We start from the raw sequence: 26,739 nt of genomic DNA on the forward strand, positions 1-26,739 counted from the left end.
TGTTTATTAAGTAGTATAGCATTAATGGGCTTGCTCAGAGCAGTTGAGAACTTTTCCCACTCCTCCAACTCACTGGGGATGTTACCTAACCTAATTAGCAGTCCTTCTGGAGTTATTGACAGAATTTTTCCAATAGAAATGAGATTTTCACACCTTGCATATTAAGTGAGGTTTCAGTATCTCTCGCCATAAATCGCATTTGCAACCTTTCGGACACTTATATTTTCAGAATGGAGAGCTTGTTCCGTCAAATTACAGGGTGGCGTAGGTCACTGATGATGCTGGCTGCCTTTTTGAAATCCCTTCGATGGTGGGGTGGTCAGAACCCATGATGTACTGAGCAGTGTTCACAACTTTTTGCAGTCTTCGCTCCTGGGCATTCAAGTTGCGGAACCAGGCCGTGATGCAACCAGTAAATATGTTCTCTACTATATACCTGTGGATGTTTTAGAGCACCTCTCTGACATACAGAATCTCCGTAATCTTCTCAGGAAGTAGAAGCATTGATGTGCTTTCTTTATAATTGATTCAGTGTGCTGGGTCCAGAAAAGACCTTCAGAAATATGCACGCCCAGGAATTTGAAGCTTTTGACTGTCCACCATCATCCTGTCAATATAGGCCGGTTTAGGGGGTCCTCATCTTTCCTCTTCCAAAGTCCACAATCAGTTCCTTGGTCTTACTTACATTGAGAGCCAGGTTGTTGTGCTGGCACCCTTTGTCAATCGGTGGATCTCACTTCTATACTCCGACTCATCACTATCTGTAATTCATCCAACAAAGGTGGCTTCATCGGCAAACTTGAGGATGGAGTTCGCACTGTATCCGGCTACACAGTCATGAGTATAGAGTGGGTAAAGCAGGGGGCTGAGCACATACTGATTGTTATTGAGAAGTGTTTTTGCCAATTCTAACAGACTGGTCTGTGGATGAGGTAATCGAGGTTGCAGAGAGATGTGCAGAGACCCAGTTCCATGAGCTTGGTAACCAGCTTGGAGGGATGATGGTATTGAACACCGAGTTGTAGTCTATAAACAACAGCCTGACGTATGTGTTTTTATTGTCTAAGTGCAGAGTAGAGAGCCAATGAGATTGCATCCTCTGTTGACCTGTTGTGGCAGTAGGCAAGGTGTAATGGGTCGAGGTTCTTGTTGAGGTAGGAGTTGATATACGCCAAAACCAACCTCTCAAAGCACTTCATCACCACGGACGTTAGTCCTATTGGTCGAGAGGTGTTGAGGCACGTCACCTAACTCTTCTTGGGCACGGTATTATTGATGCCCTCTTAAAGCAAGTGGGAACCTCTAACCTCAGAGGTTGAAAATGTCTGCCAAAACTCCATCCAGGTTTGAGAACATGACCGGAAGAAGGGCCTCGACCTGAAACGCCACCCATTCCTTCTCTCCAGAGATGCTGCCTGTCCCACTGAGTTACTCCAGCACTTTGTGTCTATCGTCTGGTAGCTAGTTCCATATACCCACTGTAGCTCAGATCTCCATTAAATATATCCCCTCCCACCTTAAACTTGTCGTCTGTTTCAAATTCCCCAACCTTTGAAATAACTTGTGAATATCTACTCTATCTATGCCCCTCATCATTTTATAAATGCCTTTCGGGTCACCCCTCAGCATTGTGTGTTTCAGCCGCTGCAATATATCTTTGTAACTAAAGCCTTGCATTCCAGGACACTTGCTGAAGGATCTCTTTATATTCTTTCTAGCACAGCCACGTTCTTTCTATAGTGGAGACCAGAACTAACCACAACATTCTTAGTGTAAACTAACTACAGGTACACAACCTTTTATCCGAAAGCCTTGGGACCAGACACTTCTCGGATTTCGGAATTTTTCGGATTTCGGAATGGAAGATTTTTAGCGTAGCGCGGGCGGCTTGAAAAGTCTGGAGCGGCTGCCTCCTCCCCGGAGAGCGGGGAATCATTGTAAATCATTGCTTAAATGTTAGTCAGTTAGTTTGGAGGGATTTTATGTGGTGGGGGGGGTGAAGGGGAAAACTTTAATTCTTAGTCCCCTACCTGGTCGGAGAGGCGGGGATCGGGCAATGCCTTACCGGGTCGCCGTGCAGTAAGCTCCGGAGCGCTGTGGCCGCCGACTCCCAACATCGCGGAGCTGGGGGCTGGGGGCTGGGGGCTGCGGGCGTCCGGCTGCGGGCGGCGCCGGTTGGAGCTCCGACCCCGGCAACTCTACCCCTGGCTGCGCGGCGCTCCAAATCCAGCGCCAGCCGGACGCCCGCAGCCCCAGCTCCGCGATGTTGGGAGTCAGCGGCGTCGCAGCGCTGGGATACCAGCGGGGAGCGGGCAATGCCTTACTGACCAGGTAGGGGACTAAGAATTAAAGTTTCCCCCTTCACCCCCCCCCCCCCCCCTCACATAAAAGCCCTCCAAACTAACTGACTAACATTTAAGCAATGATTTACAGATGTTTAAGTGTCTCCCCGGTCTCCGGGGAGGAGGCAGCCGCTACAGTAGTACAGACCTGGGTTGACCGTGGGTCGTTTCGGGTCAAGTTTGGCGCCAAACGCGAGCTTTGGTGTGCAGACGACATCCTGGAAAAAATGTCCGGTTTTCGAAGCTTTTCTGTTTCCGGAACTCCGGATAAAAGGTTGTGCACCTGTGATGCCTCGTCCAGCTGGATCTTTATAGGCAGTGATGTGGATAGTTGTAGACTTCAGGATGACAGGCAAGAATGAAATATTCAGAAACATTGCAGATGGACTTCAGCCCAAGTGCAATATGATGCTAGATTGGGAAGGCAGTATAATAGACATGGCAAAATATTGAGAAGTATGATTGGGCTGTGATTGTCTGAGATTGATTGAGCAACGATTAGCTGGAGTGAATTTGTCCTAAATTTTCTGTGCAAATTTGCACATTGTCAGGTAGATGCCAGTGTTGTAACTGCACTGGAGTAGCCTTGGCTAAAGGCACAAAACTTCTCTAATACAGCTGGGATATTTTCTGGCCCTATGGACTTGGTTTCTGTAGTTCTGAAGTTCTTTCTTGATATCTTGTGGATTGAATTGAACTGGTTGAAGACTGGCTTCTGTGATGATCAGAATCTCGGAGAAAACCAACATGTAAAAGTCATTTGGACAGGCACATGAGCAGGGAAGGTTTAGAGGAATATCAAGTTCAAGTTCAAGTGAGTTTATTGTCATGTGTTAATTGTGGATGATTGTGTTAAATGCCGAGCTGTAATCAATGAATAACAGCCTGACATATGAGTTTTTGTTGTCCAAGTGGTCCAGTGCGGAGTAGAGGGCCAGTGAGATCGCATCCACCGTTGATCTGTTGTGGCGGTACGCGAACTGCAGTGGGTCCAGGTTTTTGTCGATGTAGGAGTTGATTTGCTCCATGATCAACCTCTCAAAGCACTTCATCACCACCGGCGTTAGTGCCACTGGTCGATAGTCATTGAGGCATGTCACCTTACTCTTCTTGGGCACCGGTATAATTGATGCCCTTTTAAAGCAGGTAGGGACCTCAGACCTCAGAAGTGAGAGGTTGAAAATGTCCGTAAAAACTCCCGCCAGTTGGTCCGCACAGGTTTTTAGAACACGACCGGGTATACCATCAGGACCAGGTGCTTTTCGGGGGTTCACCCCTCTGAAGGATTTCCTGACATCGGCCAAATGCAAGCAAATATAACTAGCTTATTTGGGGCATCTTGGTCGTCATGAATGAGTTTGGCCGAAGGGCCTTTTGCCATGTTGATTTGCTCTATAACTCTATGGATAATTACTCAGCACTTCTGGCTTGCATGTCAGTTTTGACCTCTGCCACTTGAACAATGAACTCTGCCATCATTGAGGGTGGTGATGGTCTTTGAACATAAGATTGATATGGTGTTTGAAACTTCATATAGTTTACATCAAATTCTGATGAAAGGTTATCAACCTGAAGCATGAATTATTTCTTAAATGCTGTCATCTACTATTTTCAGCCTTCTCTATTGTTATTGCAAATTACTTGGGTTATATGTGGAGACTTTGGTTTATAAATGGAGGCATTGATTATAAAATAAAAAGTTTCAGACTTGTGCTTTCATGACTTACTGATTAGGCCTCGGCATGAATATGGATAATTTGGTGTCCCAAAGGCTTCCTCTGCTGTCAATTTCTGCAATATATTTGGTGCTGAATTTCCTCATATCCAACAGCAAGTTTTTCCTTGGGAGCATGCAGCAACCCGAACAATTGCCGGGCATGAGACTAGAAAAGGCTTTGATGGTGAACTACCCTCCTAAAACCATTTCGAGTTCAGCTCAAACTGTTAAAAGTTGTTTTATTTAGCGACTTAAGGGAACTTCAAATGCCAAAGGAAATTAAAAATGGAGTTCATCTTACAGTATTGCAGCCTGCTGTGATATTTTCACATCCATGTATTTTTCATTTAATCATGCTCAAGAGTATTTTTTGAACAATTTCCAAAGTCACCAGTTGGTAACATTCTTTTTGCAGGAAGACCTTTCTAACAGTTAATCGCTACCCTGATGTGTTATTTCAGTGAAAGCCAAATCGCTCGTGGAGGGACCATATTTATACTTGTAATCTTTTTAGACCATTGCAAATTATTACATTCCTAGTTTTGTGCGAAAAGATACCTTACTCGTTTCTTATAATTCGTAGCTAGGCACAGATAAATCAAATCTGGTGACCTGAATCAAGATATGGCTTGTTTTATATGGATAGAATACAGGAACATTCCAAGACCAACCTTTTTTAACTTGTGTGAAACTTTTAATTGGTTTACCTTTGAGAATTCCTTTAGTTTTCAAAACTTGCACACCCAATTGTAACTGATGAAAGAAATAGAACAGCCATCCCCATTCACAAGAAATACATGAGTGTTGGAAATTCAGGTGTGTAAAAAAAATCAAATCCATTGCAACCAGATCGTCTGAGATCATGGTGAGAAAATTGATGTTGAAGAATTTAATATGACCTTTGAATTACAGCAACAATGTCAGTGTTGGAAACCCGTTGATTTACCCACAGAGTATGTTCAATAGCAGAAGGTTCATTTCCCTTGTATAATCAGGGTAACACGATTCATTCTGGACTATGATCTCAAATGAGTGGCTCTGCAAGCCACAAGGTCACCGTTATCTATTTTTGTAGAGGTAGCTTTCTTCATATTGAAAGTACTTAATTAGTTAAAGCTACAACAAAAAATACTTGTGGTTGAGATTGGATTTGCTTTTACTTGGATGTCACTTTATCTTATCCACAAATAGCCACTCTGCATTTAGACATTGCATTTTATCAGATTTGGTCTTCATTGATAGCATGAAAATTGTAGGAAGATTTAGAAAATCAGTTAAGGAATTAATTACACATAAATACGATTAATAATTTGCAATGTGAAATAAATAAAAATTATAAATAAATTGTGGGAGTACAGCATGCATGTATATGTGTAGTAGCTATTTGCCTTTGACTGAAAAAACCCACTAGTACAGACGATATTATTTAGAAAAGATTTTCCCTCCAAAAAAATTCAATACTGCTGAAAGGTAATTTTTTTAATTGCTCCCAAAACATTCCAAATCTGTTTAAAAGAAAAATGTGCAGATGTGAAAACGCCATTGAAGGTTGGATTGCAGTAAAATTATGTCAAATCTTCATTTTCTTTGGCTTTTGATCGGTGTATACATTTTAGAAGCAATAAAGTTCTATCAAATCCAGGAGTTTACCTTGCAGTGGTGTTCCCAGGTCAAGAACAAGTACTGTGGAAACCACTGCTTTTCCAGAGAATGCCACTAGGCAAATTGCTGTGGTTTTCAATTCATAGTTAATGTCATTAAATGTTCTCACGTGTCAAGCTCAATATTGTCTGTCTTGTTCTGCTAAACTTTCTGCAGAGGAATATAAGGGATAACAGTATGCGCTCCAACGAGCTAATTTGTCTATCTTTGGCACCACCAATACATACATCTTTCTTTCAATCTTTGTCGAATGCAGTTGAATAAAGGGGACTACAGGGCCATGAGGGAGGAGCTGGCTAAAGTTGACTGGAAGGATACACTAGCATGGGTGACAGTGGAAAAAAAATGGCAGGTGTTTCCAGGAATAATACAGAAGGTGCAGGATCAGTTCATTCCTCGGAGGAAGAAAGATTCCATGGGGAGAAAGGGACGACCATGGCTGACAAGGGACGTCAGGGACAGTATAAAATTTTAAGTGAAGAAGTACAACGTAGCAAAGATGAGCGGGAAGCAAGGGGATTGGGTAACGTTTAAAGAACAGAAGATAACCAAAAAGACAATACGGGGAGAAAAGATGATGTACGAAGGTAAGCTATCCAAGAATATAAAGCAGGATAGTAAAAGCTTCTTTAGGTATGTGAAGAGGAAAAAATTAGTTAAGACAAAAGTTGGACCCTTGAAGACTGAAAAAGGTGAATTTATTATGGGGAACAAGGAAATGGCAGATGAGTTGAACAGGCACTTTCTTCACTAAGGAGGACACAAACAATCTTCCTGATATAGTAGTGGCCAGAGGATCTGGGGTGACAGAGGAACTGAAGGAAATCCACATTAGGCAGGAAATGGTGTTGGATAGACTGATGGGATAAATCCCCAGGGCCTGATGGTCTGCATCCCAGGGTACTTAAGGAAGTGGCTCTAGAAATCGTGGATGCATTGGTGATAATTTTCCAATGTTCTATAGATTCAGGATCAGTTCCTGTGGATTGGCAGGTTCTCTGGATGCTTTCAAGAGAGAGTGAATAGGGCTCTTAAAATAGTGGAGTCAGGGGATATGGGGAGAAGGCAGGAACGGGGTACTGATTGGGGGTGATCAGCCATGATCACATTGAATGGCGGTGCTGGCTCGAAGGGCCGAATGGCCTACTCCTGCACCTATTGTCTATTGTCTATTGAATGCCTCCAGATCCTCCTTTCTGTGTGAACAGAATAAAAAGACCAATTTCCATTAAAGTAACCCTTTAAATTTCCTTTGCAGGTGACTGTGGTGACCATGTTGTGGTGATAAATACAAGGCACATTGCATTCTCTGGAAATAAGTGGGAGCAGAAGGTGTACTCCTCTCACAGTGGGTGAGTCTCAAATAGGTTGTAGTTTAAACCATATTTATTAAATGTTTAAACATTGGCAAAATAGTTCTCTATTGGCTTCCTCCTACAAACCTCAGACGTGAAATACACTCTCTTTCTTCACCTCTTGAACTCTCTTATCTCATTTTCCTCTTCAGCCTTTGAATCGTCATTGTGTCTATTTTATAATAAGGACATTAGCGGTTGATATAATCTAATTGCAGTAAGCTAAATACAGGAATGTTGATAAAACATCTGAGTTTGTAAAGTCATCAAAATATATCAAGCTTTTCAGTATAGAAAGGCAAGAAGGCAGTACATTGAAAATGTAAAATGCAACTTTAATTTCAGTTATCCGGGTGGATTTAAACAAGTGACTGCTGCCCAGCTACACCAGAAGGATCCCACTGCAGTAAGTACATGGATGTTTCAAAAGTACATTTTGTTTTGGGGGCAGGTTGCAAATTAGTGTACCATAGAGTACCTTTTCAGTAATTACAATAAATTGAGGGAGTATCACCACATTCCTGTTTGCTCATGGAGTTTTGCAAACATGCAGTAGACGTGTACAGTATTAGGTACCTATGGTAACTTAGAGGAAAAAGTGATATGGAAAACAATGAATATCGCCAAATATCCATTTGAAGCGACTTTGGCCACAGATTTGTGCTCAGTGATGAAGACATGGTGTTCACCCAAGTCCTCAGACAAAATTGCTTACAAAGTTCAAGCAGACGTTGGAGCACTGTTTATTTTGGTTCACCAGTTGCACTATGGCTGTAAATCTGAGTGTGTTATCGAAGCATCAGAAGTAGTTTTGGTCTATTGTGCATGATAATGGCAACAAACACTGACAGTTCATCAGTGTTGCAACCTCGAGTCCTGGATTCAAAGTTCTACCAATGGACCTGTAGAATGTTGCATCAAATTAGGAGAAGCAGTAGGCTGCATGGCCCCAGAAGCCTGCACTGCATTCAATAAGATCATGACGATCTGATTGTAACCCTCACTTCTGCATTACCATCTGTCCCAATAACCCTTCAACCTGTTGTTTATTATGAGTTCCAAAGACTTGTGACTTTCCTGAGAGAAAAAAATATTGCATCATATCTATGTTAAAGAGGTTACCCTTATTTCCGAACATTCTCGATTTTGAACAAGAGGAAACATCCTCCTGGACCACCCTGTCAGTTTCACGCAGGATCTTGAATTAGATCCTCTCCCATTCTCCTTAGGCGAGGCTAGTCTAACCTGCACAACCTCTTGACAGACAACCTGCAGTTTATGCTTGGATTCTAGACTTAGTCTTTGACCTATATTGAGTTAGACAATTAAACTGTTCAAGTGAGGTAACCATTCTGCATTTAGAAGGAATAAGACTGTTGACCATTCCACCTCCAGATTGCAGCGTAGAGGTTTCATCCATGCTGGAACGAGACATGTTTAGATCGAAGGCAATGAATTACCCATTGAAAGAAAATCCATGCAATTCTGAGACTGAAATGGTTTGACATTATAACATTGTATCATCCTCAGTGTCCAATAAAATCTCATCAGTGTCACTCAACGATTAAATCGTTACCCCACTGCTCTTTATTTGAGGTCCAGTCGTTTGAAATCCATCTTCATGATAGTCTGATGCATGGTTTTGACCTGAAATGTCGACAATATCCCCCGAGGCCGGAGCCTCACAGGCTGGAGCCCGAGCCTCACGGGTCCAAGGCAATGCCTCGCTGGCCGGTGCCTCGCGCGGATCGGAAGTGGAGCCTCGTACGTAGACAAAGCCTGCGGCCAATGGGCCCTGGGTCGGCGCCACGGAGGCGTCCAGAGAGGACCCGGCAGTGATAGTGGAGGGTTCAGTGCGGTGGTCGATGATGGCGCTGACCGACAGACAAGGACGGACAATGTAGAAATGAGGACGCCACTGCCGGGGAAAGGAACAAACGAGGATCTGTCGTGGGGGGACCGCCGTGAGGGAGGGGAAGAACGATGGACAATGGAGGACCTGGCGTGGGAGGACCGCCTTGAGGAGGGGGAGGGGGGGGTACATTGTAACTTTGTAAGCGCCCTTTATGGGTGACTATTTGCATACCTTGGGTATGCAAGCAAAGAATTTCACTGTAACTTGTCATATGACAATAAAATATTCAATTCAATTCCAACCCCACAAATGCTGCTCAACCCACTGAGTCCCTCTGACACATTATTTGTGGTTGTGTGCCTAAAATTTAATGTTATTTACTTTTTCATGTAACTTGGAACTGGATACTTGGGTGCTCCGTTTTTACACATGTTGCAGGATCATAATGAAAGGGCAATGGGGTGTACATTTTGTCAGCACCCTGTCTTCCACATTATTTTACATTTTTAAGATGGTTTTCTGTCAGTGATGCAACTGGAATTTGGCAGCTAATTGCTCTATTATTTACATCTGTCATTGTGTGTAAAAGAAACTCTTGCATTTTGCAGAACGTGCGCAGCATAAAAGCATCCCACAGGGCCAGAGCCAGTGAGGTACATTTGAAGAACTGTCCTGTGCTTCTTTGGAAAAGCATTAAAACAAAAGCTTGTACTGAATGCTAAACAATCAGATTCGGTAAATTCAATCGCCAAAAGTTTTTAAAGTAAAAACTTATAAAAACCCATAAAACACCGTGGATTATTGAATTTATGTTTTTGTTCAAGTTGCTCAAAATGAGTTCAATTATTTTATTTGCCTGTATAAGTGGGGAGATTTTAGTTTCTACTCCACATTTGAAATTCACAAAGTGACGTACTCTCAAGTACAGCATTTGTACTTTCTCCGCAGATAGGTTTGCTTTGGACATGCTATTTATAAATTGTGGAAAGGTTTATTTCAGATTCAGATTCAGATTCAACTTTAATTGTCATTGTCAGTGTACAGTACAGAGACAACGAAATGCAGTTAGCATCTCCCTGGAAGAGCGACATAGAATATGATTTCAATAAATAAATCTATCTGAGAAACATAACATATCATTAGAATGATGAGCCATATGTGGCTCAGGTTGTACAAAAAGTCCTCTCATATCAACTGCCACGTAAGAAAGTCATTTATTTAGCATTCCATAGTTTTGCAACATGTTGTTCATTGTTGAATATTCACATCTTTTCTGTGTATTGCCACGTTCCTGTACTAATGTACAATGCTGTGGAATGTTTCTATGTCAGTACTCTCACCACTGTCCTCCATGTGTTAAGTTCTGTAACAGTTACCAGGAATGTCCTTCCCTATTATAAAAGGACTGGACAAGCTAGATGCAGGAAATATGTTCCCAATTTTTGGGGAGTCCAGAACCAGGGGCCCCAGTCAAAGAATAAAGGGGAGGCCATTTAAAACTGAGATAAGAAAAAGCTTTTTCACCCAGAGAGTTGTGAATTTGTGGAATTCTCTGCCACAGGCGATGGAGGTCAATTCACTGGATGCATTTTACAGAGAGTTAGATAGAGCTCCAGGGGCTAGCAGAATCAAGGGGTATAGGGAGAAGGCAGGCACAGGTTACTGATTGTGGATGATCAGCCATGATCACAATGAATGGCAGTGCTGGCTCGAAGGGCCAAATGGCCTCCTCCTGCACTATTTTCTATGTTTCCAACTTCTCAGGTGTAGACATTTTCACTGCTAACTATGGGACATTAACTAGCCTGTTTTCTCCACATTTGCGCCTATCTCCCTGACTGTTTCTGGCATTCTCAATGTCTGTTAGTTTCTCATTTGTTTCATTCTTTGACCAAGCACAACATGATGAAATGTTTAAGCAGCCAAGAAGACTGTCAATCCTTATCTAGTTATGAATATTATGTTTTTATTTATTCAAATATTATAGTTTTGCACTTTCCCCATTTTTTTTCTTCCTCAGCCCCTACAGAAAATCAAGCAGATTCCATGCTTTCTCTAGACTATCTGCTCTTCCATCTATCTTCATATCATCTGCAAACGGTTTACAAAGCCTTCAATTCACTCATCCAAATCATTGATGTACAACATGAATAGTGGCCCCCAACTCCTGCAGAACATCACTAGTCACTGGCAGTCAGACAGAAAAAGCCCCCTTTATTGCCACTCTTTGCCTTCTGCCATTCAGCCAACCTGATATCCACGCTAGTATCTTCCCTCTGATACCAGGTGCATTCATCTTCTTTAGCAGCCTCACATTCGGCACCTTATCAAAACCCTTCTGAAAATCCAGGTAAACAACTTCCACTAGCTCTCCTTTGTCTATCTTGCTATTTACTTCATCAAAGAATTCCAACAGGTTCATCAGGCAAGATCTCCCTTTCACAAAACCATGCTAACTTTGGCCTATTTTATCAAGTGCTTGCCGGACCCGGATGTTGCCTAACCCGCTGAGTTACTCCAGCAATTTGTGTCAGAGTCATAAAAACATAGAAAATGAAGCAGGAGTTAGCCATTCCGTCCTTTGAGCAAGCACCGCCATTAAATATGATCATGGCTGATCATCCAAAATCAGTACCCCATTCCTGCATTCTCCCCATATTCCTTGATTCCATTAGCCCTAAGAAATATATCTAACTCTCTCTTGAAAAATCCAGTGAATTGGCCTCCACTGTTTTCTGTGGCAGAGAATTCCACAGATTCACAACTCTCTGGGTGAAAAAGTTTTTCTTCATCTCAGTCAAGTCGAGTTTATTGTCAAATGCACAAATATGATGATGTAAGGTACAATTAAAATCTATCTTACAGGAGTATTACAAGCACATGGAGTCAGACGATACACAAATCATAAATTACACGAGGCAGTGACAAAAAAAAACAAGAATTATATAAAAACAACAAAGACATTTGTGCAACCTTATGGAGTTAGAAATAAATGGTCCTGTGATGAAATGTCCTTTAAGCTTGTGTGTATGTGAGGACTTGGGTGTGTGTGAGAACTTGTGTGTATTAAAGCCATTGATCAAGCTTTGTAACGAGTGTGGATGTTTCTGACAATTTTATGCTTAGTCCGGAAATTTTACCTAAAGGAACAGCCACAACCTTTGTAGGTTGTAAATACATTTTTCTTCTTTAAAACTTTACGATTTGGGGGGTTTGCTTTCCCCCATTTTTATTTGCGTGAAACTGTTTAGCCTACTTTGTAATTGTGAAATCTGCAAGGTAATGGAGGGCAAGTCAGAATGTATGATGCATTTGCATCTGAACACATTTGCAAGCCATTGACATTCACCTGAAAGAAGTGTCGAAAATCTCTCTGTACATCATTTTACTATAAGATTTTTTTTGGTTTTGAATAACCTTGTGAAAGCATCCAATTCATAATACATTTGGTATTTTAACGGTGTGTTTGTATTCCAGATTGTGAAGTTGGCTATCTATGGTATGCTGCCAAAAAATTTGCATAGAAGAACCATGATGCAAAGGTTGCATCTCTTCTCAGATGAGGTTAGTGTAACATGCATCAATTTTACTTTCTTTCTTCTGGGCATCCAAATTCTGTTTAGTTTTCTGTTATATTATATTCCCCCAATATGTGAGTTGTCAAATTTGTCGAGTTGGCTCTTCTGAGTTAAGTGACTGATCATAATATTATTACAAGCTTCTTTATTTAAAAAGCCTTGTGCAAATTTTATTTTAGCCCCCTCTTCCCATTTATTCCGTTAATATTGTAGCCCTGGTTTCATCGGATGTAAAGTAAGAAAAATAGCCTCCTTCTGTGAACCATATGTTGTTGGCACCAAGCGTAACAGGGCTTTATTTCTCTGGTAGCAGGAAGCACGTTTCCGATATCAAATATGTACCCAATTGTGTGAAATTGTTTTGCTGTCCTTTCAGTCATTCTTGAGGAGCTAAGACTTTTCAAATGTTTTTATCATGATTCTCCTGCTCTAAGCTGGTGCAGCAGTGTTTAAATAGGAACGATATTCATTTCACGGGCAACTGTAAGTCCTGGAGATAGTTGCACAATGTGCAATGCAGAAACAAATTGTCCCAATGTCATGAGGATGACTGGAAGCACATGAAGCTTCAATTTGTTTTCTCTCTCATTTTTGTTTTGAACTGGCCACCCTCTGCAAACAAATCTCAGCAGCATCTGAAGATGTTCACTTTGTTGACCCACCAGTTTCGGCACACGTAGAAGCAACTGCTTGGATTCATTTGAGGCGAGCAGTGAGAATGTCAAAAGCAAATAGGGAAATGATTGTTCTTCATTTTTTGATTATATTCCAGCATCTTTTACATATTTTGTACAATATTCCTTTTCAGTTTATAAAAAGGTAATTGAAAACACGTGTATATTATCCTGACTGGAAAGGAACTTTGGAATTGAATAAATCTGTTTTTATAGCAAAATATTATTTTTTCTTTCCAGTCCTGAGAGTTACATTTCCACTAGCATTGTTTAAGGAATGCATTTTTTCTATCTTGAAAATCTGTGTATTAGATCTATTTTGAATTTGGTACAAATGGACAGATATTTGTAATGATTTTTACTGTAGGTTTGCAAATACATATTTAATATTTTTCAACAAGGATTCAATGCTGTCAAGTGGTTGTATAATTATAAGCACCTTGCTACCTTATAGGACCTTTTTTTGAGAAGTACAAAGGGGATTCTCAATATTTGAGTTCAATGTTGTAAGGTGAAATGTTACAGAAGTGAACATGGTTTAAAATATAGATTGAGAAGTGAGAATGTCCAAGTGTTTTAGAAATAAAAGGCTGAAGAGATTTTGTAATGTAGGGAGCACAGCAGCCAGTATGCACACATACAGCAGTAAAATGTTAGGTTAGCCATTACCTTTCTGAATGGCACAATTTGAGCATAATTACTGGTCAGGAACTCTACTGTTCTTGGAAGGGAGTCTTCCGTCCAACTGAAAAGGCTATGGAAACTCAGTTTATAGACTCATAAATAGGTGATACCTTTGACTGAGCAGCATTCATCAATACTATACTATATTGTCACCTCGGTTGTTTATATACTCGATTGAGGTATAAACCCACACTGCTCTCTCTAACCGATGTGGGAGCCATCTCTGAGCCACACACGAGGCATAAAATGAGAAATTATGGCAAAGGTTTCACTCGTAAGGTGAGAGGAGAGATGAAAATTAAAATAAAAAAATAAGCAGATGCCGCTTATAAAAACCTTAAATAAATATATAAAATGCTGGGGGGGGGGGAAACTCTGCAGCTCAGGCAGCTTCTGTGAAAAGAGAAACATCTAATTTTCAGGCTTAGGACCCTTCAGTAGAACTGAGAGAGACAGCATTAATCCAGGTGGCAGAGAAGAGGGAAGGTGCAATGGGTGGAACATAGGAAATGTCTGTGCGATGGTGAAATAATGTGGCTGTTAAACTCTTTTATCTGTGTAATGAGTTGCTAATGTGTATATATCGGAGATTTGATTGATTAATATCGGAGATTTGATTGATTATAATTTTATTTAAAGACTGGCTTTGTCACAGCGGCACAACAATAGAGTTGTTGCATTACAGTGCCAGACACCCAGGTTCGATCCTGAATAGAGTGCTTTCTGTACGGAGTTTGCATGTTCTCACTGCGTGAATTTTCACTGGGTGCGCCGGTTTCCTCCCACACTCCAAAGACGCACGGGTTTGTAGGGTAATTAGCTTTGGTAAAATTGTACATTGTCCCTAGTGTGTAAGATGGTGCTCGTGTACGGGGTGATCGCTGGTCGATGAGGACTCAGTGGGCCGAAGCGCCTGTTTCTGTGCTGTATCTGTAAAGTCTAAAGTGTTGTTTCATTAAGTGAAGGATGATCATGATGAAATTCTTGTGCCATGAGGAGGGTATCCAGCCGTTCTTTGATTAACAAAAGGGACACATTAATGGAAACATTCACTGAGCTACATTTTAGAGCCATACCATCATACAGCAAAGAAACAAGCCCTTTGGCCCAACTTTCCATGCCAACCAAGATGCCCAATCTACGCAAGTCCCACCTGCCCTCTAAACTCTTCCTATCCTGTACATTGAAAAGCATATATTGTGTGCAGAGTGGTACGCTATTCATTATTGTGAACAATGGTTGGGTTAATCTATTATCTGTACTCCAAAAAGTCAGTGGCTTTGTCGCAAAAGTGCAAACAAATGAGTGTTAATAAATGGAGGAATACTATGCATTGGTGTATGGTATTGATTGACCTATTTTCAGCCTTTCCTTTGTTTTCACTTTAATTAAAATTTTAAGAAGAGCTTGTTAACTATTAATTTTATGAGTCTGTTTTTCGCTCATGATCATTAGGCAAATTGATAGAACATTGAACTTCTTTGATCAATCTGAAAAAGAATCCCAACCCAAAATGTCAGCTGTCCATTTTTCTAGATTGAAGCATTAAAATACCCTACATTGGCATCTGGTGGTCTGTAAAATCAGTACTGTACCTTCAATGGTGCATTGGTGGCAGCCTCCAGTAGCAGAGGCTTAGGCAGGCGAGGAAATTGTTGCTGCAAGTGACTAAAAGGAATGCCTTCTGGTATATAAGAGCAGAAATTGGCCGTTCATTTACTCCAACCTTCTCCACTATCCTGCACCTCTGTTCTACTTCCCTGTCTTTTTTCTATACCATTTAATGTCCTTGCCAGTAAAAGTTTACCCATCTTCACCTGGAAACCTTCCACTGGTCTATGTTTCTCGCTGATAGGCCCAAAAAGCTGGAGTAACTCAGCGGGTACAGGCAGCATCTCTGGAGCGAAGGAATGGGTTACATTTCGGGTTGAGACCCTTCTTCAGACTGGTTTGGGATAAGGGAAACGAGAGATATAGATGGTGATGTGGAGAGATAAAGAACAATGAGTGAAAGATATGCAAAAAAGTAACGCTGATAAAGGAAACAGGCCATTCATTGTAAGCTGCTTGTAGGGTGAAAATGAGAAGCTGGTGCGACTTGGGTGGGGGAAGGGATCGAGAGAGAGAGAGAGAGAGAGAGAGAGAGAGAGGGAATGCCGGGGCTACCTGAAGTGAGAGAAATCAATGTCATACCACTGGGCTGTAAGTTACAATTACAAACCCACTGACTCACATGGCTATCTGGACTACACGTCTTCCCACCCTGCCCCCTGTAAAGACTCCATCCTACTCCCAATTCCTCCGCCTACGCCGCATCTGTTCCCAGGATGAGACATTTCATACCAGGGCATCGGAAATGTCCTCGTTCTTCAGGGAACGGGGATTCCCCTCCGCCACCATAGATGAGGCTCACACCAGGGTCTCATCCATACCCCGTAACACTGCTCTCTCTCCCCATCCCCGCACACGCAACAAGGGCAGAGTCCCTCTGGTCCTCACCTTTCACCCCACCAGCCGGCAAATACAACTTGCTGTCTCCTCCCCTTCCTTAACCCTCTAGCTGTCTCCTCCCACCCTCCCATCCGCCCGCCCTCGGGCTCCTCCTCCTCCTCCCCTTTTCCTTCTTTCTTTCCCCCCCCCCCCACCCCCCATCAGTCTGAAGAAGGGTTTCGGCCCGAAACGTCGCCTGTTTCCTTCGCTCCATAGATGCTGCTGCACCCGCTGAGTTTCCCCAGCAATTTTGTGTACCTGAAATATAAGATGCTGTTTCTCCAATTTGCATTTAGCCTCACTCTGATAATGGAGGAAACCGAGGAGTTGTGGAGGGAACGGTCTCTGCGGAAGGCGGAAAGGGGTGGAGATATGAAAGAATGCGTTCAGAGGGGGTGAGGTTGGAGTAGGTAAGGGGAGTGGAAACGTTGAGACAGTTGATGTCACGCCGGCAATTGGAAATAAAGAGGTCTAGAGAGGGTAGAAGGCCGTTCTGGGGAGTCCAAGAGGAGGTCGAACCGGTGGAGATGGGAGAAGGGGTCATCACTAGGTGGTGAGGACTCCTTCCCATAGAAAAAGGCACGGAGGCGGAGGCGACGGAAGAAAAGCTCTACGTCGTGGCGTACCCGGAACACGTTGAGGTGGGGGCGGAGGGGAACGAAGATGAAGCCTCTGATGAGGACAGACTGTATTTACGTACAGAGAGGGTGAGGTTGGAGTAGGTAGGGGGAGTGGAAAAGTTGAGACTCTGAGGGGTTGAGGTTTCTCGCTGTTTGGAAGACATTCTGATTTAATTTTCTTTGCTCTAAAGTGTATGGTCTATATTTGCCAGTGCTCATTTCCATTGGCTATAGTCTAGCTCAGTGATTTTATCTATTTTTAACACACGGCAACTACCTGCACTCATCTGCACGCTGAGCATTCCTATTTATATCATTTATAACTTGGGAATACAGTTTTCTATTTCTTCATCTGGTGATACCATGCCAATTGTGCCATTTCTATATGTAATTAGGTAGATGCAAATTGAAAAAGGCAAGTTACATCAAATGATCTAATTTAACAAATTGTAATTCCAGTTGGTAAGCATATGTTTTGAGAAGATTAGTTTCACTAAGATGTGTTCATTCAGACAAAGGTGTGCATGATCTAGGTAAATATGTTTAAGTAGTTTGACTTTGCTAAGTTTATTTCCGAGACATCAGAAATCCTTTTTGTTAAAAGTTCGGCATTCCAGTTTAAAGTTTTGAACCAGTTTTGGTTTGGTCAAAATACTGTGAGTTAATTATGGGTTTTCTCTGAGCCCTGTCAGAACCCCAAACATAATAAAAGGAAAAGCAGGCAAGGAACTGTGTAAAATTTGGAAAAGTAAACTCCTGGAGATTATGGGGCAGGGAGTATTAGTTTAGCAATGTGGAATTTGATGGGGAGCAGCTGTTCTTCCGAGTTCTGATTTACAACCCAAAGGCTGTATATTTTTGCGTTGGCCCATTTCATCTCCTTAGCTGTGCACTTCTTTGCCTAAGGTTAAAATTATCTAATGTATTACATGGTCAACATTCATTAGGGCAAATCTCCCAAAATTTTACAGTATGAGTGTAAAATAATTAATTGTATTTAATTTAGTTCTATAAAGACATTCTTGCCATAGAGGGAGTACAGAGAAGGTTCACCAGACTGATTCCTGGGATGGCAGGACTTTCATATGAAGAAAGACTGGATAAACTCGGCTTGTACTCGCTAGAATTTAGAAGATTGAGGGGGGATCTTATAGAAACGTACAAAATTCTTAAGGGGTTGGACAGGCGAGATGCAGGAAGATTATTCCCGATGTTGGGGAAGTCCAGAACAAGGGGGTCACAGTTTAAGGATAAGGGGGAAGTCTGTTAGGACCGAGATGAGAAAATCATTTTTTACACAGAGAGTGGTGAATCTGTGGAATTCTCTGCCACAGAAGGTAGTTGAGGCCAGTTCATTGGCTATATTTAAGAGGGAGTTAGATGTGTCCATTGTGGCTAAAGGGATCAGGGGGTATGGAGAGAAGGCAGGTACAGGACACTGAGTTGGATGATCAGCCATGATCATATTGAATGGCGGTGCAGGCTCGAAGGGCCGAATGGCCTACTCCTGCACCTATTTTCTATGTTTCTATGTTTCTAAATAAGATACTGCATCGAAGCAGGACCACATTGACCATTAATTAACCTTTCACACGAGTTCTATGTTATCCCATTTTCTCATCCACATCCTACACACTAGGTCCTAGGAGCAATGTTCCAAGGCCAATTATCCAAACCTGTACATCTTTTTGGACAGATTTGCATTTGTAGAAAACATTTTATCGGGATGCATCACAGCATGGTTTGGGAACAGCTCCATCCAAGACAGCAAGAAATTGCAGAGAATTGTGGACAAAGCCTAGAACATCACACAAACTGGCCTCCCTTCCATTGACTCCATCTATACTTCACGCTGCCTCGGCAAGGCCACCAGCATAATTGAGGAGGAGTCTCACCTCGGACACGCCCCTTTTCTCCCTCTCCCATTGGGCAAGAGGTACAGAAGTGTGAAAACGCACATCTCCAGGTTCAGGGACGATTTCTTTCCAGATGTTATCAGACAAATGAACCATCCTATCACCAGTTACAGAGCCGCCCCAAGCTACCATCTACCTCATTGAACTACTATCTATCTACCATCTACCTCATTGGACCGGGTGGTGCCGTATGATGGCAGTCTCGCCAACAGTCTGTCTCATCCTCTTCTTCTTTTGTTGTTAGTCTGTTGTTAAATGTATGTTTTAATGCATCTATAGTTTTGTATTATATAGGGGGGTGGACTTTTTTATCGCTTTCCTTGGCAGATGCGACTTTTTCCGTATCGTATCTCCGTCCGCACTGCAGCCTAACATCGTGGAGCTGGCAGTCCCATTGCTGGGGATTAACTTTGGGAGCTCCAACTGCGGGAGCCTGTGGACTTACTATCGTGGAGCTTGCGATTCCTTGTCAGGGATCGACGGGAGCTCCAACCGTGGAAGCCTGCGAACTTAACATCGTGGAACTCGGGGTCCCTTGGTTAGGGGTCGACTTCGGGAGCTTCAACCGCAGGAGCTCCGATCGCCCCAATCCTGGGAGCTTCGATCGCCCCGGCGCGGGAGCTTCGATCGCTGGCTGCGGGGGCTTCGATCACTCCGACTGCAGATGGTTCGACTGCCCCGACCGCGGGTGAAAAAGAGGGAGAAGATAATACGTTATTGCCTTCCATCACAGTGCGATGCGGTGGATGTTTAGGTTAATTTCTATGGAGTTGTGTGGCTTGTTGCTTTTTTGGTATGACTGTTTGGCAAATCAAATTCCTTGTATGTTTTTACATACTTGGCTAATAAATTAATTGCATTACAATACAATCTATGATAGAACTATCTTTATCTTGCACTAAACCATATTCCTTTTATCCTGCACCTGTGCACTGTGGATGGATCAAATGTAATCATGTATAATCTTTTTGCTGACTGGATAGCATGCAACAAAAAGCTTTTTACTGTACCTTGGTACTCATTACAACAAACTAAACTAGAATATAGGAGGAAACCCATGGGGGTCATAGGGAGAATGTGCAAACTCCACACAGACAGCACCTGAGGTCAGGATCATACACGGGTCTCTGGCACTGTGAGGCAGAAGCACCACTGTGCCGCCCCGAAGTGTATCCTTGACTTTAACAACAAATTCTATTGAATCGTTTATAGGAGAGTAATATATGGATTGATCAAGCCCCGTCTGTTCTCATCTTAGGCAGAGTCTACGGGCCCCACATTGACCTCATGGACCCCTGAAACACCCAGAACACGAGTATGCCAGAGAAAAATAGATGGATTCTATAAATATTTTTCTTTTGAATTTCTGGAAGAGTTTTGCAAGGCTGACTTGCTGAATCGGCCCTTTTCAAAGCAGAAAATCCCATTTTAACTAAAATGCCAAGAAGAATATAAATTTCGCCAAAACTCCATATGTTGAATTCATCTCCTTGTGGACAGAGTTGACTTTTCCTTTCAACTGTCTTTGGGAATCCTACTTCTTTCATTTAAAGAAAAATAACATTCATTTCTTACACTATCCTCAATTGTTGAATTTGCCATCACTTAATAAATTAGTATTTCGTCGATGAGAGTATGTTGTTGTTATCTGTGTTAGGGTTTTGTTTGTTTTAACTGAAGAAGTGAACAGAGAATAAAGTTTTCTTTTTAACTTTTCCGGTTCAGCCAAAGGGTTTTCAACCTGAAATATTAACTCTCTTTTTCTATCGACGCTGCAGGGCCTGCTGAGTGTTTCCAGCATTTTCTATTTTTAATACAGATTTTTTTAATAAGTTCATAATAATTAAGAGTTTTCCTGGGCACAGTTTTCATCTTGAGCTATTTTAGGCCAGTATATAATGTCACATAAAATTCCTGTATCATCCGCTAGGTTTGTGTCGTATAATATACACACAGGCTAAGATTTAATAATATTCTTCTACAGCTGGAGATTTAAAATGTTTAATGCTCTCCTCATTCAACTGTGGATCATAGGGCCAGGCAGATGAAAGCCCTATGATGTGAAAATTATTTCTGTAAAATATTCCCTTCACAAGATGTTCATTCAAACTACCAACTGTCATGACCATTTAGACAGAAGGGGCTGTCCCATTTGGGTGACCTAATTGTCGAGTTTAGAAGAGTTTAGGAGAGTTTGAAAAAATGTCATGTTGAAGACCTCCTTCAACTATGTAGAAGACCTCCTTTGACCTCCTTCGACTATGTTGACGACTAGCTTTGATTAGCCACAACTAACTTCGGGAAAATTGGACACCGAATAGTGGAGAGTGAAGACGACCTCCTTCAATCCCCTTTGACCTCCCTTTAACCTCCCTTCGACTATGTTGAAGACTATCTTCGACTACCTTCGACTACCCTCAATTACCTACGACTAACATGCCGACCTACTACGACCTATTACGACTAAAGAGGAGGAGTAAACGGGTCCTTTTCAGAATGGCAGGCAGTGCCTAGAGGGGTACCGCAAGGCTCTGACTTGGATAGGCTGGGTGAGTGGGCAAATGCATGGCAGATGCAGTATAAATGTGGATAAATGTGAGGTTATCCACTTTGGTGGCAAAAACAGGAAAGTAGACTATTATCTAAATGGTAGCTGATTAGGAAGGGGGGAGATGCAACGAGACCTGGGTGTCATGGTACACCAGTCATTGAAAGTAGGCATGCAGGTGCAGCAGGCGGTGAAGAAAGTGAATGGTATGTTAGCATTCATAGCAAAAGGATTTGAGTATAGGAGCAGGGAGGTTCTACTGCTGTTGTCCAGGGTCTTGGTGAGACCACACCTGGAGCATTGCGTACAGTTTTGGTCTCCAAATCTGAGGAAAGACATTCTTGCCATAGAGAGAGTACAAAGAAGGTTCACCAGACTGATTCCTGGGATGGCAGGACTTTCATATGAAGAAAGATTGGATAGACTCGGCTTGTACTCGCTGGAATTTAGAAGATTGAGGGGGGATCTTATAGAAACTTACAAAATTCTTAAGGGGTTGGACAGGCTAGATGCAGGAAGATTGTTTCCGATGTTGGGGAAGTCCAGGACAAGGGGTCACAGTTTAAGGATAAAGGGGAAATCCTTTAGGACCGAGATGAGAAAAACATTTTTCACACAGAGTGTGGTGAATCTCTGGAACTCTCTGCCACAGAAGGCAGTTGAGGCCAGTTCATTGGCTATATTTAAGAGGGAGTTAGATGTGGCCCTTGTGGCTAAAGGGATCAGGGGGTATGGAGAGAAGGCAGGTACAGGATACTGAGTTGGATGATCAGCCATGATCATATTGAATGGCGGTGCAGGCTCGAAGGACCGAATGGCCTACTCCTGCACATATTTTCTATGTTTCTATGTTTCTAAACCTATGAGTAAAAAAAGTATCTATTTTTTCCATGGCAACTTTTTTTTACACGCGGGCATTTTTCAACATGTTGAAAAATACGCTGCGACCTAGCTGAGGCCTCGAGTACACGGGGACTACTCTCGAGCATGAAGGAGAGTTACAAAGACCTCCTACGACCTTGTGTCGACCATGCTGCGAGTATGAGTTGAGGGCAAATTCGCCAGAACTCGCGGATTAGGTCGCCCAAGTGGGACAGCCCCTTAACTCATCGGGTCAGGCAGCATCTCTGGAGAAAAGGAATAGGTGACCTTTCGGGTCGAGACCCTTCTGCAGTCTGAGCAATTGTCCTAAATACCTACTATAGCTTATTAGCACATTTTAATTTGATATTTCTGTTGTCATTGCTTCTTCTTCTTGTGTTTGAGGCAGCAGAGGTTATGTAACGGCCTCCAGACGCTGTAGCCAGTTCAATGTGCTGTTGTCGAGGGCCGTGAGATCTACCCCTCCACCAGGGGGGTGGAGAACAGCGCAGTCAAAAATGATGTGCTGCGCTTTGCTGGTCTGCTCCACACACGCAGTCTGCTGATGAACGCAGCCCCCAGCGATGCATGTTGGCGTTGAACCGGCCGGCCCCTGTACGGAGCCGGTTCAGGGCGGGCCACTCTTTGCGAAGCAGGTCCGAGCCGGGTGGGGCCGTGGTGTTCGATGCAACAGTGAATTGAGGAGGTCGTGAAGTCTGTTCCCAGCTGGTTCTCCATGCTCCTGGTGTGTTGAAACTGGAGCCACAGAGGTCGCTGCGTGACGGGAGAAGGGGCGACGAGATGACAGGCTTTGGGGTCCCAGTTGCTGTGAGTCCTGGGTGAGGTGGTGCAAAGGATGTTTGGCGTCCGATGGGGCCTTGCACACCAGCCTATGAGTGACGTACTCTCTGCGAAGCTTGGCGGGTGTGATACCTGCGAGCACCGGCAGAATATCCGTCGGGGTAGGGCGTAGGCAGCCGGTGATGATCCGCATGGTGCTGTTGAGGATGGCGTCTGGCTTGCTAGTATGAGCGTTGCGGCACCATGCTGGGGCGGCGTACCCAGCGTCACTGTACATGAGTGCAAGAGCACTGGTTCGGAGAGTAGATGTCCTGGCGCCCCATGACGATCCATCCAAGCAACGCAGGAAGTTGTTCCGCGCCGAGACTTTAGCACGGAGAGCTTTGAGGTGTTGCTTGCAGGCCAGCTGCCGATCTAGTTTCATCCCGAGGTATGTAGGAAATGGGTTATAGGGTAGGGGTGACTCATTGAGGGTGACGGTTAGCTGGCGTTGAGCTTCCTTGTTGTCCAGGTGAACGGCCGTTGCAGTGGTTTTTTGCCACACTCAGTTTTAGTCTCCAGGTCTAAAGGTAGCCCGTGACAAGTTCCATATCCGCCGAGAGCACATCCACGTTTGGTTATCTTCTTTAAAGTGCATTTAATCATGACCAGGCAAAGACACATTGTGTGTAGGACATTTGATCCCCTTTCGAAATGAGCAGCTCAAAGACCATGCTTTAACCAGCAATGCTCAAAAGAAGGAACATCAAAGATATAGGTGGAGAATGATTGGGTTGGCATACCAACAAAGATGCTACCATGCTGTAAGGAATGATCTCATAGACTGAGCTACACAGTTCGAGGCCAGTGGCAGAGAGATGCCTTCAGATGATGGAACATAATTGCGACTGGATACGGCCATTCCCGTTAATGAGTTGTGGCCTCAATCCAATCGTTGCTTTGCATAAAAAGATGATGCCACAAATAGTTACTGAGGCAACAAATAGGCATAGAGGCAACATTCCTGAAATCATCTCATGTTGCACTGCCCTTGTTTGAGCCACGCAGGGCTCGGTCACTTACCTATTGGCCAGTTCCTGCATGTGCCCAACCTCCTCTCGACTGGGACTGTATTGTCTAGAGATTAGAAGAGTGGTAGGAGATTAGAAAGGATATGAGGAGGAATTTCTTTAGAGGGTGGGGAATCTGTAAAAATTCATTGCCAGAGAAGGCTATGGAGGCAAAGTCCACGGATATTTTTAAGACGGGGATTGACGGATTCAGTATTGATTAGCACAGGTGTCGGGGATATGGGGACAACGTAGGAGAATGGGTTGAGAGGGAAAGATAGATCAGCCATGATTGAATGGTGAAGTAGAATTGAGGGGCCGAATGGCCTAATTCCTCTCCTATAAGTTCTGAATTTTATGAGATGCCATTGAAACACAAAATTATTTAAAAGCGTTTGACTGGCCAGATGCAGAGAGAGGATGTTTCCTCTAGGACCAAGGAATGCAGAGAGAGAAAGTTAGCACTGAGATGAGGAGAAATCTCTTCACTCAGGATGGTGAATCTTTGAAATTGCCTGCACCAAAGGGTATGTTCATCATGTTAATTGAAAACTGACGTCAATAGTTTTCTGGTTATTAAGGGGGTCGATGAACATGGCAAAAGTGCAGGAAAACAGTGCTGATGTTGATGAAGGGTAGAACAGGCTCGAAGGGTTAAATGGCTGAGTCGTGCTCCTGTTTCTTATGTTAAGTCTTGGCAAATAAACCACGGTGTAATTTGAATCTTTCTAAAACATTTCAGAAATTTGCTTCTCTGAAATTGTACCCATTTTTCACCATGCATATAAATATGCTCCGTAATATGCACAGAATTATCAACACATTTTGGGAGTTAGTTTACAATTCCCTATCTTCAGGGGAAACTCAGTGCAAATCTTGACAGATGCTGCTGTAACCAAATTACCAACACAGCCATTTATTCATTGTGACGTTTTAAAATATTGTTATTCTTTAGCATTTGACCCAGCTGCACTAAATCTATTGTTTGCTTGTCTGTTTAAGCAGCATTAAATGAGAACTTAACTCTTCAAGAGAAAGAAGACTGATGAGCCAGTAAAATAACACACAATGTTTATTAATGCAGGACAGTTTCAAGTGGCAGACCACATCAGAAGACTTCCTACTTTAAAATCACCCCTTTTATTTCATGCATCTGGTAAATAACAATCAGAAGTAACATCCCCCACAATCAGTTCAAACGCTTTGGTCTGGACTACAAATCCTATATAATTTAAGTGATCGTACGGCTTTTGTTCCCTTTCAATAGAGCTAACGTTATATTCCTCTTGACTTGCCACAATTAGGTGTTCACAGCCGGCTTTTCAATTCAAAGTTTCTCAGCTTAAAATCTCTATATAATACTTTCAGCTTTTTTTATAAAGAGGCTTTGATAAATATTAACAGCAGCGTAATTCTTTCTCAATTTGTTTTTTTTTTGTCTCATAAGGCAATTCCCAATGAAATTCTTAAGAACTTGGTTGAAGAGCTTCCACAACCACGCAAGGTACCCAGAAGATTAAATGAGTACACTCAAGAGGAAAAAAATTCTTTCCCAAGACTCTGGACACCGTAAGTAAATTGTACCCTTCAGTTAATGAGTTGAATTTATCATTGCAAAAAATAGCACAGCAAACCGCTGTTAATCGATTTTCTTTGGACACCTTATTTGCAATGGAACTAACAATCCAGACACTGAAGTTCAAATTTAAATTCAATTGATTTAGTGTTTAATAAAGCAGTCATTAGTCTCCGTAGATTGTCACCTTGTCGTGGTGGAAAAGCTTGTGTGGACCTGAGATCCTGAGAGCGATGCCGTCTGGAGCTATACTCCTGGTAGGGCCACCCATGGCGGTAAGGTCAAGGGGGAGGTCTCTGACAAAGAGTAATCCAACCAAGACCTCAACGGTGGAACAGGCGGAGGATGATGGCTGACCTTAGTGGAGCATCACAACGGCCGGGAAGGCGGATGAAGGCTGCAGCAGAAAAGGGTCTCCAGTCGTCTTGGACTCCATATCACTGGATCCTGACCCAGATCTGTCAAGGACCGTGGGGTGGCTGTCTGTGCATCAGTCTCTCCACGTTAAACAAAGTCACGCACAGGCGTCCTCCATATAGGGAATAGCACCCTGGAGACACCCATGGTCAGCCATGACCGAAGGGGGCCAAAGAATACGTCATTAGTAATAATAATCGCGGAACTACCAGGTTTTCGCTGGTTTGCTAATGTTCAGTAGGGAGAAAATTGGCCATCCCAGCTTAGTCTGGACTGTATATAATGGGTTTAAGTTTATTATTGTCACGTGTACCAAGGTACAGTAACAAACATTGTTTTGAATGCTATTCAATCGGATCAGATAATACTATACATAAATACAATGAAGTCACTCAAGTACATCAGTAGAACAAAGGGGAAGACATAGAGTGCAGAATATAGTTCTCAGCATTGTAGTGCACGGGTTCCATAGACAATGTCCAACGCCTGCATGGGGTAGAGGTGAATTGGACCTCGAGCTTACGGTAGGACTGTTCAGAAGTCTTACAACAGAGGGGAAGAAGCTTTTCCAAAGTTTGGTGGAGTGCACTTTCA

The 26,739-nt window shown here is 42.8% G+C and overlaps 1 protein-coding gene across 2 annotated transcripts in view; it reads left to right on the plus strand.

The window, feature by feature from the left end:
• The window catches only part of mrpl13 (mitochondrial ribosomal protein L13), a 95,246-nt gene that overhangs the window by 34,189 nt on the left and 34,318 nt on the right, over positions 1-26,739 (plus strand). The window contains exons 3-6 of one of the 2 annotated variants that reach the window (XM_033019099.1): positions 6,980-7,073; positions 7,422-7,482; positions 12,409-12,495; positions 25,600-25,721. In XM_033019099.1, the coding sequence (XP_032874990.1) occupies positions 6,980-7,073; positions 7,422-7,482; positions 12,409-12,495; positions 25,600-25,721 (364 nt within the window). Of the gene's footprint in view, positions 1-6,979; positions 7,074-7,421; positions 7,483-12,408; positions 12,496-25,599; positions 25,726-26,739 lie in introns of those variants that run through there. The other variant, XM_033019101.1, reaches the window with a different exon arrangement.

The sequence above is a fragment of the Amblyraja radiata genome, chromosome 4 (genome assembly GCF_010909765.2).
Source record: "Amblyraja radiata isolate CabotCenter1 chromosome 4, sAmbRad1.1.pri, whole genome shotgun sequence".
Lineage (NCBI taxonomy): Eukaryota > Metazoa > Chordata > Chondrichthyes > Rajiformes > Rajidae > Amblyraja > Amblyraja radiata.